Source organism: Pundamilia nyererei, unplaced genomic scaffold (assembly GCF_000239375.1).
Source record: "Pundamilia nyererei isolate P.nyererei 1_Seehausen unplaced genomic scaffold, PunNye1.0 scaffold00015, whole genome shotgun sequence".
In the NCBI taxonomy this organism is placed as follows: domain Eukaryota; kingdom Metazoa; phylum Chordata; class Actinopteri; order Cichliformes; family Cichlidae; genus Pundamilia; species Pundamilia nyererei.
The window spans coordinates 1,774,361-1,789,355 of record NW_005187416.1 but is presented as its reverse complement, the minus strand read 5'-3'; the positions used below and the strand labels follow the sequence as shown (position 1 = coordinate 1,789,355).

The 14,995-nt window shown below is 38.4% G+C and overlaps 1 protein-coding gene across 2 annotated transcripts in view; it reads left to right on the top strand.

The window, feature by feature from the left end:
- Positions 1–12,962, top strand: part of elmod1 (ELMO/CED-12 domain containing 1) — a 14,797-nt gene extending 1,835 nt beyond the window's left edge. Inside the window, exons 3-12 of one of the 2 annotated variants that reach the window (XM_013908838.1) lie at positions 2,455–2,600; positions 3,464–3,492; positions 3,643–3,740; positions 3,902–4,031; positions 4,380–4,513; positions 4,720–4,788; positions 6,399–6,419; positions 6,700–6,750; positions 7,385–7,518; positions 8,428–12,962. In XM_013908838.1, coding sequence (XP_013764292.1) covers positions 2,455–2,600; positions 3,464–3,492; positions 3,643–3,740; positions 3,902–4,031; positions 4,380–4,513; positions 4,720–4,788; positions 6,399–6,419; positions 6,700–6,750; positions 7,385–7,518; positions 8,428–8,603 — 988 coding nt within the window. In that variant the 3' untranslated portion in view covers positions 8,604–12,962. The remainder of the gene's footprint in view (positions 1–2,454; positions 2,601–3,463; positions 3,493–3,642; positions 3,741–3,901; positions 4,032–4,379; positions 4,514–4,719; positions 4,789–6,398; positions 6,420–6,699; positions 6,751–7,384; positions 7,519–8,427) is intronic. The other variant, XM_005725379.1, reaches the window with a different exon arrangement.
- The last annotated feature ends 2,033 nt before the right edge of the window (positions 12,963–14,995 follow it).

The following is a 14,995-nucleotide window of genomic DNA, read 5'->3' as shown; positions in this document are numbered from 1 at the left end:
AATCCCAACTGATTTCCCAAGTGAATGAATAAATTTGTTGGAGAAAATTTAGCTTCATTAACTTTTAATGAACAATAGAAGCCAGTAGAGGCTGCCAATGTTTTTCACTGATGGCTGTGTTTGCTTACAGTAATTATTCTAATGTGCCACGATGACTCTACCAATAGTTTAGAGATGGAAATATGATTCATGCTTTTGGCTGATCAGAGTATTTTGAAGGAATTAACAGCAACACTTAAATCATTCTAGCAGCTGGGGACATCAGTTAGGGTTTTTTCTTGTGTGTAATTAAATCAAAGTAAAATGATGATGGGAGGTTGTCTCCATTGTTTTGACCGTTTTCACAGGATGAGCAGGTCTCGCAATAACCAGCAAACTGACCTTTATGTGTATGACTCAGTGGGGTAACCCTTTAAAATAGATTAGCAGGTGGCAAGTGTGTTGTTCAAGGACATTTTATTAGACAGTTCTGTGTATTAAGCCTGTAATTGTGGGTTGCTATATAACCTTAAACGCCTCCTTCACTCTCCCTTTGCTCGGTGTTCGCTTCCTTGAAGGTTAAAAAGCTGAGTGTCAGTACGAGCTGTTCAACATGCCAGTCTCATCCACAAGCTGAGAATGAAAGATTAATCCCCACGGACCTTTCTTACCTTCTATTTGTTGTTGTTGATACTGAAGATCATGTCCTACTGTGATCTTTGTGCACAAGCTGGATTGATTTCTGTCTGGAAAAATTGTAAATGCTGAACAAAGATAGAGGATTTGCAGCTGGATAGAAAAGAAAAGTTTTCAAGTGTACTTAAAGTACTGTGAGTCCTCCCAATCGCTACACAAAATCTGCTTTCTTGCTACCATTAGCTTACCTACTAATGCTTCCAATCCATTTATACATTGGAAATTTAAAAAAAAGTAGTAGACTCAAAAAAATAACTCTTTGAATGAACATAAAAAAATCATTGAAAGAATTTCCACGTAAATAAATTGCTTTATTTTAGCATTATGCAATTCTGTTATTCCAACTTAATGTACTTGAGTTAGACTAACGTGATTAATTAATGATGAATCAACTGTTTTACTAAGGTTGAGTCCAACTTAATTTAATTAAGTTGATCCAACCCATGCAAATTACGTTAGTGCGACAAAAATGCTTAATCGTAATAGAAAGCTATTTATTAATGTGGAAATCCTTTCCATGATTATTTTAAGTTCATTTAAAGAGTTATTTTTTGGAGTGTTCAACAAAGTCTAGAGTCTGGTTAACATAAGATGTTAATGGATTTATAACTCCATCCATCCTCTTATCTTTACCAGGGTTGCAGTGAGGCTGGGGCCTATCCCAGATGTGATAGGGTGCGAGGCAACAGTGCTAACCACTGTGCCACCGACCTGTCAATCTAGACTTCAAAAAAATAGGGAAGCTATGATTACAAGGCTTGATATAGAATTTTCTGTACGTTTTTGTCCATTACAGGTTAAACCGCAATAAATAGCTAAGGCAGTGTGTGTATGGTTGTCTATCTCTTCTAACCGCAGTGATTTTCCTGTGGTTTGAACTCTTGTGTGATCTTGTGAATTTTGTGAGTCCAGGCAACTAACCACTCTTACTAGATTGTATTATGTCATCTCAACAAGAATAAATTAAGTTGCTGGATTTCATGCAGATCCTACATGATTTAATTACGTTCACCACAGAAACATGAAATTATTTTGTTCACATTACAAGTTTGAATTTTGCAAATGTAACAACCACCCAATTTCATTTTTTTGAGTGTAACAGTGGAAAATACAATTTTCAATCTTTAGTGAGACAACCGATGGGGAAAACATTGAGAAGAAAAAAAGGATTGTGTTCAGGGTGATGTTCAGCATTCTCTGCAGACCGAGGCGGACGAAGGCCGGAAATCATTTATTCTCTTAATGGGTCACTATGCATTTCCCAGGACATTTCCATTTTCATTCGCAGCGTCCCCTGCAAAAATAGCACACTTTGATCTGCTGCAAGTCTCCCCTAGTAGACAAGATGTGAAGCACACTCTTCTGACACTTTGTGTCTTCCTCTCTGCTTCTGCATTTTCACTTCAGTGTCTTTGTCTCAAACTTAATGTGAAACAAAATTGGTCAAAAATAAATTTGTGTAGGCATATTTGTGTAATATGCTGAACTGTAAAAAAGCAAACAGAAAAAAAAAATCATACCTACAGTTATTTATTATTTCATTACTCACCTGATGTCGGTAACAACAAATCCAATCCACACAGGCAAAGAAATCAAACCACAGATGCCCATAAATTATGTGTAATACTGAGAAATGAAGGTGAGAAGTTCATGGCAATAGCACCTTTAGAAATATATTACTTAGAAAATTGGTTATGTATTCAATACTTATTTTACCCACTGTATATAATATCTGTGTAAATTTTTAGGAGTATAATCCCCTTGTTTTCTCCCCTGCAGAGTCGTGACCCAGTTCTTTGTGTTCCTCTACTGCAAGTGTCTTTGGCGGGGCCTAAAGTTTGTTGCCAGGAAGTTTACAGGACGCTGCGAGCTGCAGCGAATCTGCTACAACAACAAACATGGAGCCCGCAGGACCCTCAAGATAGGTATGACTTTCATCTTATTTGTAAAAATGTTTCGCAAACATGCATCAATGTTCATATTTGTATATGATTTGGTCATATTTATCATTCATTGATTCTAGTTGCATTTTGAAATAGACGTAGACTCCAGTTGTGACGCCAGTGTGGAAATGACTTAAGTCTGCATTTTGTGTAATGGCCAGTGGGGGGCCAATTAGACTTCATGTATAGGAGTCTATCTGAATGATGTTTTTCACTTGATTTATGACCCCAGTAAACACCGTTCTGCTTGTGTTTGTTGTATAAATTTCTAGTTTTGAGTCTTCATTGATACAAGATTGTGTTCATTTTGTAAATTTTGGTCACATTTTGAGCAAAACAGATGATAAATAAGAGTTTTCTTTGGGGCATGGCTACCTTCAATTCAGTTTTATATAGTGCCAAATCAGCATGCACTTTATATTGTAAAATAAAGAGCCTAAATAATACCTTGTGGTTGTCAAGTTGCTACAATATGAGGATAGATCTAATTCTGGGTTTTATAGTGATGAGGAGGACTCAGGGAACAGAACACATGTAGAAACCAAAAGAATACTAACACCAGGATGTGCAAGAGGAGGAAACACAAAAGATTCAAAGCTTAAACACAGTAATTGAACAGAGCGAGGCACAGACGAGAACACAGAGAAGAATCAGAATATAATCAAACCAACACAAGAATTCATTCATCCACTTTTCTTCTGCCTCTTACTTATTCAGTATTATGTTAGCTCAGAGATTCATGATTTACATTCAGTGTACCATATCAGCAGTCTGAGGCATTGGGCAGAGCATTGTTCACTGTTACTGTACACATTTGTCTTACTCTTTGCAACATTTCCTTGCAGAGTCATCTCTGAGGTACTCCAAGAATGAGGTATGGGGCTCTTTCAATCTGTCGTTATGCACGTGCAACATAATCCGGGTTTATTGCTCAGTCTTCTTGCCTCAGTCCTTAACATGTGTTCCCACTCTGTCCTTGCCTCTCTCTTTATATTCCTGCCATCTTCTCTGCTATCCACTCCAGCTGCTGCAGTCTGCCCTCAGCGTCCATCCTGATAAAGTGGAGAAAACCATCGATGACATCATGGCCTTGAAGAAAATTAACCCTGACACCAACCCACAGTGAGACTCTGCGCTGCATATCACATTTCTGTTCTTGTGTTGTGGTTAATTAGAGGTTAACAAAGGAAGCTAATCTCTAGAGTAGCTGTGAAGGACAGCGGAGAGTTTATACAATGCACTCCTCAGAGACAAACGGACTACCTGTCCCTTTGTCTCTCCAGGCTCGGCATCTCTCTGCAGGCCAGCCTGCTGCAGATTGTGGGCTACAGGAGCCTGGTGGCAGAGGTGGAGAAGCTACGCAGGGAGCCTTATGACTGCGAAAATCCTGAGCATGAGGAAATGCTGATGAAGGTATGCAGTCTCTCTCTGGTTGGTTAAAGAGAACAAAATATTGTATCTGTCTTCATGTAGTGTCAGATAAACTTCATGACTGGGGTCACTTATATGAATCATTACTCTTTACATTTGCTTGAGTTAAATCGGTTATCCCGTAGTTCATTTCATTAAATGGATGTTCTCCCACTACTAAATTAAATACATTTTTTACTATAGAAAAAGTTCCCCCTGTACCACTATGTTACAGTCTCGTACTTACACTTGTCAGGCATGATATTACACTGTAGTGAATACTATGCTGTGTTATAGAATAATAATTTTACTCTACTGAGCTGTGCTTGTGTGCTTGTGTGTGTGTTGTAGCTATGGAAAGAGCTGCGCCCTGACACACCTCTCACGGGTCGCATATCCAAACAGTGGTGTGAGATTGGTTTCCAGGGCAGCGATCCAAAGACTGATTTCAGGGGCATGGGACTGCTGGGCCTCCACAACCTGCTGTAAGCTGTCGGCCTGGAACACAGATTAAAAACCAGCCAAGCAGTGCAACACTTACATATGGAGATATACATGTTCAGCATGTCATTTAAAGACTTTAAATCAAAGCCAAAACTATAAATAAATAATTATAATTCATAGGCTACATATGCATATCCATGAACGGGAAGTTCAGACATGCCTTTTCCCTTCTGTTGTCTTTCTACAGGTATTTTGCTGAACACGACAAGGCTACTGCCCTGCAGATGCTCCATGATTCCCTCCAACCAAAGCACAAGTATGTTCATTTTGCCTTTCACGGGCATATGAAAGGAATACACCAAGTGGATTGGTAGAACATCTCTGCCAATAATTACAGATGTAGACTGTATATGAATTTATGGAGTTTATAGTTCATAGAAAAAGAAAAGTACAGAAAAATGTAACCTTGCAACAACAGAGGAAAGTGCACATTGAGCTATAATAGCACAAAGTTCAAGTATTAGTCAATGAAAAGTGTGTAAACTATACAGTAGAATCACAATATAACACATTATATTAGATGGAACCACAGTGCTGGAAATAATATCCTTCAGATTCAAACAAAGCATGGATGTGAGGTTGGTTTTGTATAAAATATAATCAAAGAAATATCACATCTGTTCGCTAAAAGGTCATATGTATGCCAAACAAACTCTATTGAAACCAAAAGTGATCAACGGTGGACCTAATGGTAAAACCAGGACAGCTTTCTGTCATTGACTAACAACTTAAGATTGATTTGATTGAACCCTTAGCCAATGTACATAGCTTGGGCAATTGTACTTTCTGTCTCTAATACTGACCACAATTTGAAAAATGAATTTTAAGTTTTATTAAATGTGACGGGACTCTGGCGACTGACTTCATATTTGAGGTCACACAGTTAGGGAACTGAGGAAGTTTTTTCCCATACGTTTCAGTACAAATGTAAGTCTTTTTGCAGCCAGAGAAGTCGCCCCCTGCTGGCCATTCAGAAGAGTGAAGAAATTCAGCACTGGCTTCATTTTTCAGCTCTAGTCACATCTGTTTTTATTTTATTGCCTATGTAGCTAAATTATTAATTCAGCAGACAGCAATTAGGTCAGTTTTAACCTCCTAAGACTCGAACTCTTTCATGGCAAGCATTTTTAATTTTTCTTTGCTATTTGGGTTGATTGGGACCTAAAGAATGTAAAAACAAAGAATTACCAGATTTTATTTTATTTTTTTACCTAATTTTTGTTTTTGAGAAAAATGAGTTCCACATATGAGGACATTTGTATCGAATTTTGATAGAACAGTGGCAAATGGATATCAGGCCCTTGTAGAGAAAAATTAAGTATTTTGGTCTAAATAACCCAAAATGTGATGTCCACATATGTTGACACCAGGTCCTAGGAGGTTAAACTACTTGTATTACAAGTGCCACCAGTGCTGACGTTTATGACCAGTTTACAAATCTTTTTAGCCTCTTTTAGCTCATTGCTTCTCCCTTTTTTGCTTTTAAAGTAAAACCAAGCTCTAATGAAGCTACCAGTCCAGCATAATACCTGATGGTTATGAAGAAAAGCTTAAAAACAGATATAACATAAGAATAAATCAAAGCGTCTACTTACAACTACTTGGTGTATTCCTTCTACATTAATCTGTACTTAATCATGCATAACTCTGCATCTATCATACTCTGCTTGATTATATTCATTTTTACAGCTTGATGCCATTCACTGCCTCATCTTTTATTGACTACTGCTGCTTGTATTGTTTCTCATCGGCATCCCAGTGAGCGGTCTCATTTCCAAAATGAAGATTCTTCTTCTTTTTCTTTTATTTCTCCTCCACCTCCATTTCTGCCCATGCCTCCTTCTCTGTCTGTCTCATGCACTGTAGGAGCACACACAGAAAGCCAAGGTACTCTACTTCACTTCACACTTGCCGTTTGCTGCGTTCATTGCTTACTCATTTAGGTTGATTTTTCATGCACCTAAAGCTGCACTAAGCATGATAATTTATACAAACTGAAGCATCGTCTTGTCAGCCTAAAGGCAGAAAAAAAGAGAGCCATAAATCAGCATTAACAGACAGTTTCTAAATTGTTCTCGGAAGATTTAGCTTTTATGCGCATTATGGTGCACTGTGGTTGCTGCTTCACATGTAAACTATCCGTGACTCAAGTGTGTGTCCTTCACAGCGAGGTAAACAAGCCTGAATGGGAACAGAAGAACCTTGACAAAGCGATTGGGTAAGTCTCACATGCACATGCAATATTTGCAGACATGCACGTGTGTGTGGAGCAGGGAAATCTGGGCTGCTGCTGCTGGAGCTGTGTGAGGTTTGGCCTCAATACAGAGCAGCTTCAGCATGTGACGCTCACAACAAGCCAGCATATGCATGTGAGTGCGTTGTAGAAGTGTGTGGCTCTGTAAGCAGGAGAGACTGTGTTTATGTGCTAATGGGCAGGAAGTATTTTACTACTGTGTGGCCTGCTGTACTGCTACGCTGGCTTCTGTTGTCAGTCTGCATTAGCACCGAATAGAGCCGAGGATTGTTGTGAAAAAACATGTGCGACATCGCAGCAGTGTCTTTAATAAATAGACAGTTTGTGAGACTTTGTCATGGCCGAGTGATGTTGGGACAGTAATCCTGTTAATCTATATTTTATGCCTTTAGAATTTTAAGTCCTTGTGTTTAATGTCTATGGTAATTTGCTTACAGAGGCTCTCTTTCCATCTGTTTGAGTGTAATCTCCGTTCTCTAAAAAACATAAAATCTTTTGTGAAATGGAAAACCTGCAGTCTGTTTCTCCTCTCCTGTCACAGCAGTCTAACAAAAAACAGGGTCCCACCTACTGACTTAGTAAATATTTTGTCCCCCAGGTATTCCTTTGCCATTGTGGGCATCAACATCACAGATCTGGCCTACTCTCTGTTGGTGAGTGGAGCTCTGAAGACCCATCTGTACAATGTGGCTCCAGAGATGCCCATCCTGCTGCACTTCCAGCAGACCTTCTGTGAGTACATTGGATTGGGATGAACAGTATTTTATCTTTATTTTTCCCGTATATTGATTTATGTGTTTTTCATTTTGCTTAGAATTTTGAACGTTTTTGCATCAGAATTAAAAAAAGTTTTCTTTTAAAGTTTAAGGTTGGGGAGATGTTGGTATACAGAACTTGCATAAAATTGTATTTTAACCAAGTGGCATCTTCCAAAGCAGGTCCTTCTCCAAATACCCCAAGCCGAACATATCAATAATACAAGTTTAAAGCCTGGGACAAAAAACTGTTTTATTCTGTTTGGGTAGTTTCAACCTTTATTCCAACTGTATATCTGGGAACTCTTTTTATAACTAATGTTTCTGCAGACTGTTAAGGCTTATAGTTTTAACCAACGAGCATAATCCTTCTGAAACTTAAAATATCCAAAATGTGCAAAATGTATTTTGGATTACTATTATTTTATTATTATTTGAATTAATCAGTTTGGCCAAAAATGGGTTAATGGACTTCTATAGCAGCAGAAGTCTATGGGGTCCACCACAGGTAGCGCCCCTGGTGGCTGTTTCTGCATTGCATCCACTTTTCTGAGCCAGAACTACGTTCATCTTTTAAACTGTGAGAGCCTTAACTGTATACAGTCATAGAAAAAAATTTCTAATGTCCCAAAGTGGCAAAAAATTAAACCACATAAACCACATACATTGTTAAAAATATGTCATTAACTTTCAGCTGTTTGTTTAACAGTGTGTGCAGATTTGTAATTGGAAGCTTTTTCTCTTTTTTCCACCTGCTATGGTAAAAAAAGAAACAAATCAGTTAAACTGTGTGGTGGAAAATAAAAAAGATGCTAAAATGCAGTATGAGGATAATTACTTGTGGATTAGCTGCACATATGTGTCTATTTACTTTCTTTCTTGGCAGGTTACCTGATGCAGGAGTTCCACCGCTTCTGGATTGAGGAGGATCCCAGCGACATCATGGAGTTTAACCGAGTCCGCTCCAAGTTTCACCGAAGGATCCTGCGACAGCTGAAGAACCCAGACATGGCTCTGTGCCCCCACTTCTCTGCCTCCGATCTCCACCTTGTCAACCTCTAAACACCCTCACTGAGCCCTTCATACCCCTACAGAGGTCTCCCGTCTTCATGAACCCCCACAGAGGTCTCCCTTAGATGTCTGGTAGGCCATCAATACATCAGAACCAGCCTCACACTCGCAGAGATGGTTCCTCCAACTGCTGGACATATCTGGGAAGGCTCTGTTCCATGTCCGCTCAGCCCAACACGTCCCAGCTAACGTCATGTTGCATCACTGCCAACAGCTTAACTCAACCACACACACACTCACACACACACACACAAACAGAATCTAACCTTAGACAGGATCTTAATAATTTAAAATGGGGACTTTTCCCTCAGACTTCCCACACTGTAAACAGATGTTTGACCCCAAAAAATAAATTAAAAAAAGAAGTGCACACACATACACACTGCCTATCTGCCCTCACTGCAGCGTTAGACCACCAGCATCAGAGATGACCATAGCGATTGTAGCTGTGCATGAGGAGGCTGGCACCACTCCATCACTACACTCATTGTTGTTGCTTTAAGGACTCATAACGATTGTATCACAGCCGTTACACCTCAGTTATGAACCCTTTTTGTTTAATTTAATAACAAACCAAATTTACTTTATCAGCCAAAAACAGCTATTAGATAGATTGCGATGTATTGATCAGCAGTTTGGAATATTTTGACGGTTAGCGCACTGACTATCAGAGACGAAGACGTATAGATATATGAAAAGGTGTGATTTATGGGGCAGGGGGGTGTTTTTGATCCTTTTTGGGAGGGGATGAATTCCAACTAAGTTCAGGAGCTGCTGAATTTCCAGAAAAAATCCCTCTGAATCTCTATTTAAATTTCAATTTGCATCTCAGTCTCATGTTTTCATCTTGTGGACACAGCAGGATGCAATCAAACATAATATAAAAGTGTATCCCAGTTTTATATGTCATTTGGCCACACTTAAATATTTTATATCCAGTTAAATTGGAGCGGGACTCCCACACGATCTTCTGTCACAGTGGTGCTGTGTCTATTTCTGACTGTTTTGAAGTTGCATTCAGAAAATTACCTAGCAGAGTAGATAAATTCTGCCCCAACTGGGACTAAACATAATTCAGCAGAGATGAGATGTAGACCAGAGGAGAAAAATTCCCCTCATCAAATCAAAGTTTGAGAGAACTTTTGCTGGTGCTGTTTCAGTCAAACCATAAAGGGCCACTTCACCTCGAAACTCTGTTTTACGAACTGCCACAGATGGTGTCTAAATGACATCAACACCTAAGATTTCTCCTTGCCAAAATATCGAATGTGGAGCAGCAGCTTTGCTTAAATTTCATTTTTGCAAACCTGCTAAATTATGTTTATAAATATTTTATGAACCTTACTCGATGTGTGGCATTTGGCAGCCCTGCTCCCAGCTTGGATAGTAGAAATCTAAATATGTATGTTGTGAACATTTTCTACAGGTTTGCAAAAGCTTTTTGCCTTTGATTTGACTCCATGCAGAGATTCTGTTATGAATGTTTCTCACATCCACGATTGTTTGATTCTTTTTGTATTCATTGAATGTGACACTGTGTCCACTGTTGTATCAGCCAAAGCAATAATTTACACTCATTTCACTGCACATTTCTTTAAAATGTGTTTATTTGCACCATGCGTGCCTGAGTGTTTTGTTTAACTTTCTGACTCAGAGCTGGAATACTAATCAGTTTACACAAGCCACATGCAGAGCTGAATACAGGTGAAATGTCACCACATTAACTTTGAAACATTAGTATAATTACCGTAGACAAAGGTTTCCTCGACTGTGGCAGCAATTGCGCTGCGTTTAACAATGCTGGAATTTGGCAAGACATTTAAATGCAGAGTTGCTCCATAGGGAGTTTATTAAGTGACTGCTGCTAAAACAGAGGAGAGCTGACAGTGAAAGTTTAAAATGCAACACGATGGAGGTGTTGACCTGCCAGTCAATACACCACCTGCAGAGCTCTCACTGTCACACTGACCAAAATGTTTTTCTTTCCTTTGTGCTACCATCAGCAATCTGACTGATGGAGGCATCAGCCTCCTAGTGAGAGCAATAGGACGCTGATGGTGCAGATTTTTCATATTTTTTGTTTAAAGTTAACTCCTATTTTTATTAAAAGAACATGTTTAAGATGTGCAAGAATGACCTGAACAAGAAAACTATGAGAAATACACTCACTGGCTACTTCATTATGTGCACAGTTCAACTCCTTGCTGATGCAAATGTTAAATCAAACACATGGAAGCAGCTCGGTGTAATTAGGAATACAGACATAGTCAAGATGACCTGCTCAAAATTACTAATTGAATTGGAAAAAGAAGACTGAGAATTATATTTGACGACTGTGAATTTCTGCTCCAACATTCAGATGGTAGGGCCAGCTGAGCATTGCTTCCATTAGGTTAACGTGTCATGTTGCAAAGCTCAAATCATCTCAAACTGGTTTCTTGAGCATCAAAACGAGTTCACTCTAAATAAATGTTGGCTCCAGAGTCACCAGAGCTCAATCCAGTAGAGCCCCTTTGGGATGTGGTGGTACTAGCCAGGTGTTACTGGTATGAGGTGGCCAGTGAGTGGATCACAAATTAGCATTCAGGAAAAATGCAGTTAAATATTTGGATTACATTCTCAATGAGAACCCTAATTAACATTTTTAATTGACTGCTATTTTATTACTGATGTGAGAACAGATTGTAACATAACTTAGAAAATAATTCCTGTGTAAAACACTGAATGGGATTTGTTCTTGAAAATCCAAAGCATGACCTTTATGCTAGCTCCAGAGTGCCTTCCCTTGCCACCTCTCGTTCACTCCCAAATACAAGAACTAATGAATGCTAACTTAAATAGAGTCTACTAATCCTGTACACCAACAAAGGCTCCAACACACAGTACAAAAATCCAAAACTCATGTGGATTCAGACAGTACTTAGGTACAACTTTAGCGATTAAGCTAATAACGGTTAGCCAGCTAGCAGTTACATTAGGTAGCTAGCAGCGATCTAGGCAACCGTGGTTATGCTATTATTTTGAAGGAGTACTTCAATTATCCTAATCTATCCTAAATAATTGTCACTGGGACATAAAAACCTACATGGCTAAAATCACCAGTCAAATCTAAACTAAACCAAAACAACGGTTTAAAAGCTGTTTCCCCTGAAAGTTACACTTCTCCATTACTGCTGTTGTAGATTTTTTCTGATAGAGTTCAATAAAATGTTCTTTTTTTCTTACAATGTTTCTGGGTTTAGTAGATAAAATAACATAAGTGTCGTTCTTCTGGCTAATGTTATGTAACAATGATATTTAGCAGTTACTGGCTTTTTTCTGTTTGATGTTAACATTAAGCCTGAAGACACCCAGGTTAATCTAGTAAAGTCCTGCTAGCCAAAAGAAGACATGGCCGATGTTAGGGCAAACCTAGGGTCAGCATCAGCAGGGAATTTAATTGATAGAGGGATCTTTATTTTAAATTTGATGACCCGGAACTCTTGTTCTTCAATTCTTGCTCTATAATTCTTCATTACGATTTCTTTTTTATTAAACTGTTTTCTAATTCACAAATAGGGAAAAATACATGGTCTAAACAACATGAACAAAACTTTGTACAGGAAATATTTTCCCCTCTTGATATTCAGCATGTGGACCCACTAGAACCACTGCAGCTGTCTTATTTGTCACACAGCTGTTACCTGAGGTCCTTTTGTAGAGACAGACTTGGGTAATATCCAGTTCCTTGTCTCTGGAGCAGCATTTTGATTTTTTTTAATCTCAGCTCTGAGCCACACTCACTTTTTCACCAAATGGTTAAAGCCCACGTCTTTTCTTGGACACACAACCACTGTATTTAACATGCTTTGACAAATGTACTCATCACATTACTGAAAGAAATACAACACAAGCATTAATTTTACATCCATGCTTGCACTGTTGATTGTGTTGAACAGTACTGAATACCTTTGTTCCTTTTGAAGTGAATGTCAAAGCTTTTTGTCAGTATTACGCAGCTGATTTATTTAGTGAATGTCAGCGCCGATTTTATCTCCTGCTTGCATTTGCTTTGCTTTACTGTGGTCAGCTTTGCACTACTGTAAAAATATAAATGCAGTTTTCTTTATGTTAATAAATCAGTAATTTGTGGTGTGAGGGCCGACGTGTCCAACGATACTGTAGATGAAGTTAGGTACATGCTGCTGTATATTCTGCTTTGAAACTGCCTAAGAGACCTCGATCTGCATGATACGGTCGCTGCTTCGACATTGTGTATTCCTCAGTAAAGTACTTCTGAATATTGTAGTGTGCTTCATTTGTTTGTGCTGTACTTTTTGAGATCACAATAAAGATCAAAGGAGAGTTAAACGTGTAGTTGACTTTTTTTTTGATTGGATACAGTAAAAACAAAGAGCTTTTAATAAAGTGGAGAAATGCCACTCCCTATGGACTTACTGTTTCATAGAGAGCACTCACGAGATTAGCCAGAATAAATGCAACCCTGTGGAGCTTTTGTTTTGAAGGTGGTGTAAATAATTATTCTAGCTGTTTAGCTGAATATGGACATGAGGCAGGACAAATAACGGGCATGTAGCCCAGGTCTAACACAAACACCCATATCTGCGGCCAGTGTAGAATGTGAAGATGAATGACCCGCCTGCACGTCCACGAGCTCATAACCCGACTTCTGCTTTCTAAGCTGGGAACAAAACATCGCTCCAACTTGGATTCTTTTCTAATGTGCAATGGAGTCAAAATTATGACAAATATGTGCTGAATTTCTGCTGCTCATGCATTTAATTTCAATGAACAGCAGAGGGCAGTGAGGTAACATAAGAGAAGGCAGAATGAGCTGCTTTGAAATGAGAACAAGGGGAAAAAAATGCAGAAGGTGTAGACTAGAACAGATGATACTGCAGGGTCACTATTTGCACTATTTGCAAAGCATTTGCTAAACAAGATTACCGATGGTTGTTTCCCCTAAACACGCTTCTGATTGAAATTAACGACCTGAAAACTAGATCAGAAATCGGAGCCACAGCCTCTGAGGTTGGCCCTGAGAAGTCAAACACACTGCAACCTAAGAAAATGCTAGCACAGCACACAAAACACAACAGAAGTGAAGCTGAACAAAACAGAAGTTGAAAGATGCTACATCTTCCTCCCTCACTCCTCCCTCCATCCTCTGCTTCTAGAAGTGACGTCATTTTCTCGGAAATGTAGTTTTTTTTACCTTCAGGGCCCCATCAGCCTGTAGTGGTGTTTTTAAAGGTTATGTTTGACTTTATGACTTTCTGTATTGTTTCTGGGATGCTTATAAGTTATATTGCACTGCTGGAAATAGTTTATTTTGATGCATATGCTGTTTTATTGCAAATTTGCATTATAATATTTATTTTTGTTTTTCCTGTAGTAAATAAAAATTGGTGTATTTCAAAAATAAAACTATGAAGACACTCAAAATAAATTTCCTGTGGTGGGAAACTATGTTGTGCAACTTTTTTGTATTTACAGTTTTGAGGCATAAGCCTCTTAAATTTCTCTAACTAGAAATATATTTAAAAAAAACAAAAACGATTTTCAATTTTTTTGTAGTTTATTGCAATTATTTTTGCAAATTATGTAATTACTATGCACTTAATGCATACATATTATTAAAATTTGGGCTATAATGGTTGTATTGATGTATAGCAACTTGGAATGCTCCCAAAAATGGCACTACAGCATGTAAAAATATAATATAAGCTCTGGCGGACTTGGTTCTAGGTCTTAAAGGGTTAAAAACTATTTACTTTGCCTTGTTTGGTATCATCCTTTTCAGCACAACCTCACATGTCTGAATTTACAGTTATGTTTTCATTTTGACATACTACACAATTGATCTAAAATCAGAGAAAAAACTTAAAACCAGAGTAGAAAAAAGTAGAAAAGATTCAATAAACATGTTTATTGAATCATATTTCATAACTTCAAATGCAAATATAAAATGTCAATTTTAAAATTATATGCACAAGTTTTGCAAACAACAATGTTATTTGCACCGATTTACCTTTTACCCTTTTGTATAACCATTCCAAACTATTTACATAACAGTCAGGTGTTCTGCATTCAATAAGATGCCACACAAATTATTTGTGCCACTCGGAAAAAATAATTTCTGTCCACTATAAAGGAGAACATCACAGCCTGACGCCTGCAGGCCTGACAGCAGCAGGTGTATCACTCCTGTTTTTATTCAGCAGCTGCCTCATTGTTCTGACACACAACACAAAATTATCCACAACACTACACAAGACAACACATTAACGGCACACACACTAAACGTCACAAATCTCTCACATCTCAAAACTCTCTCTCTCTCTCTCTCGCTGTCACTCCTAAAACTTCCCCCTCTTCCTAAA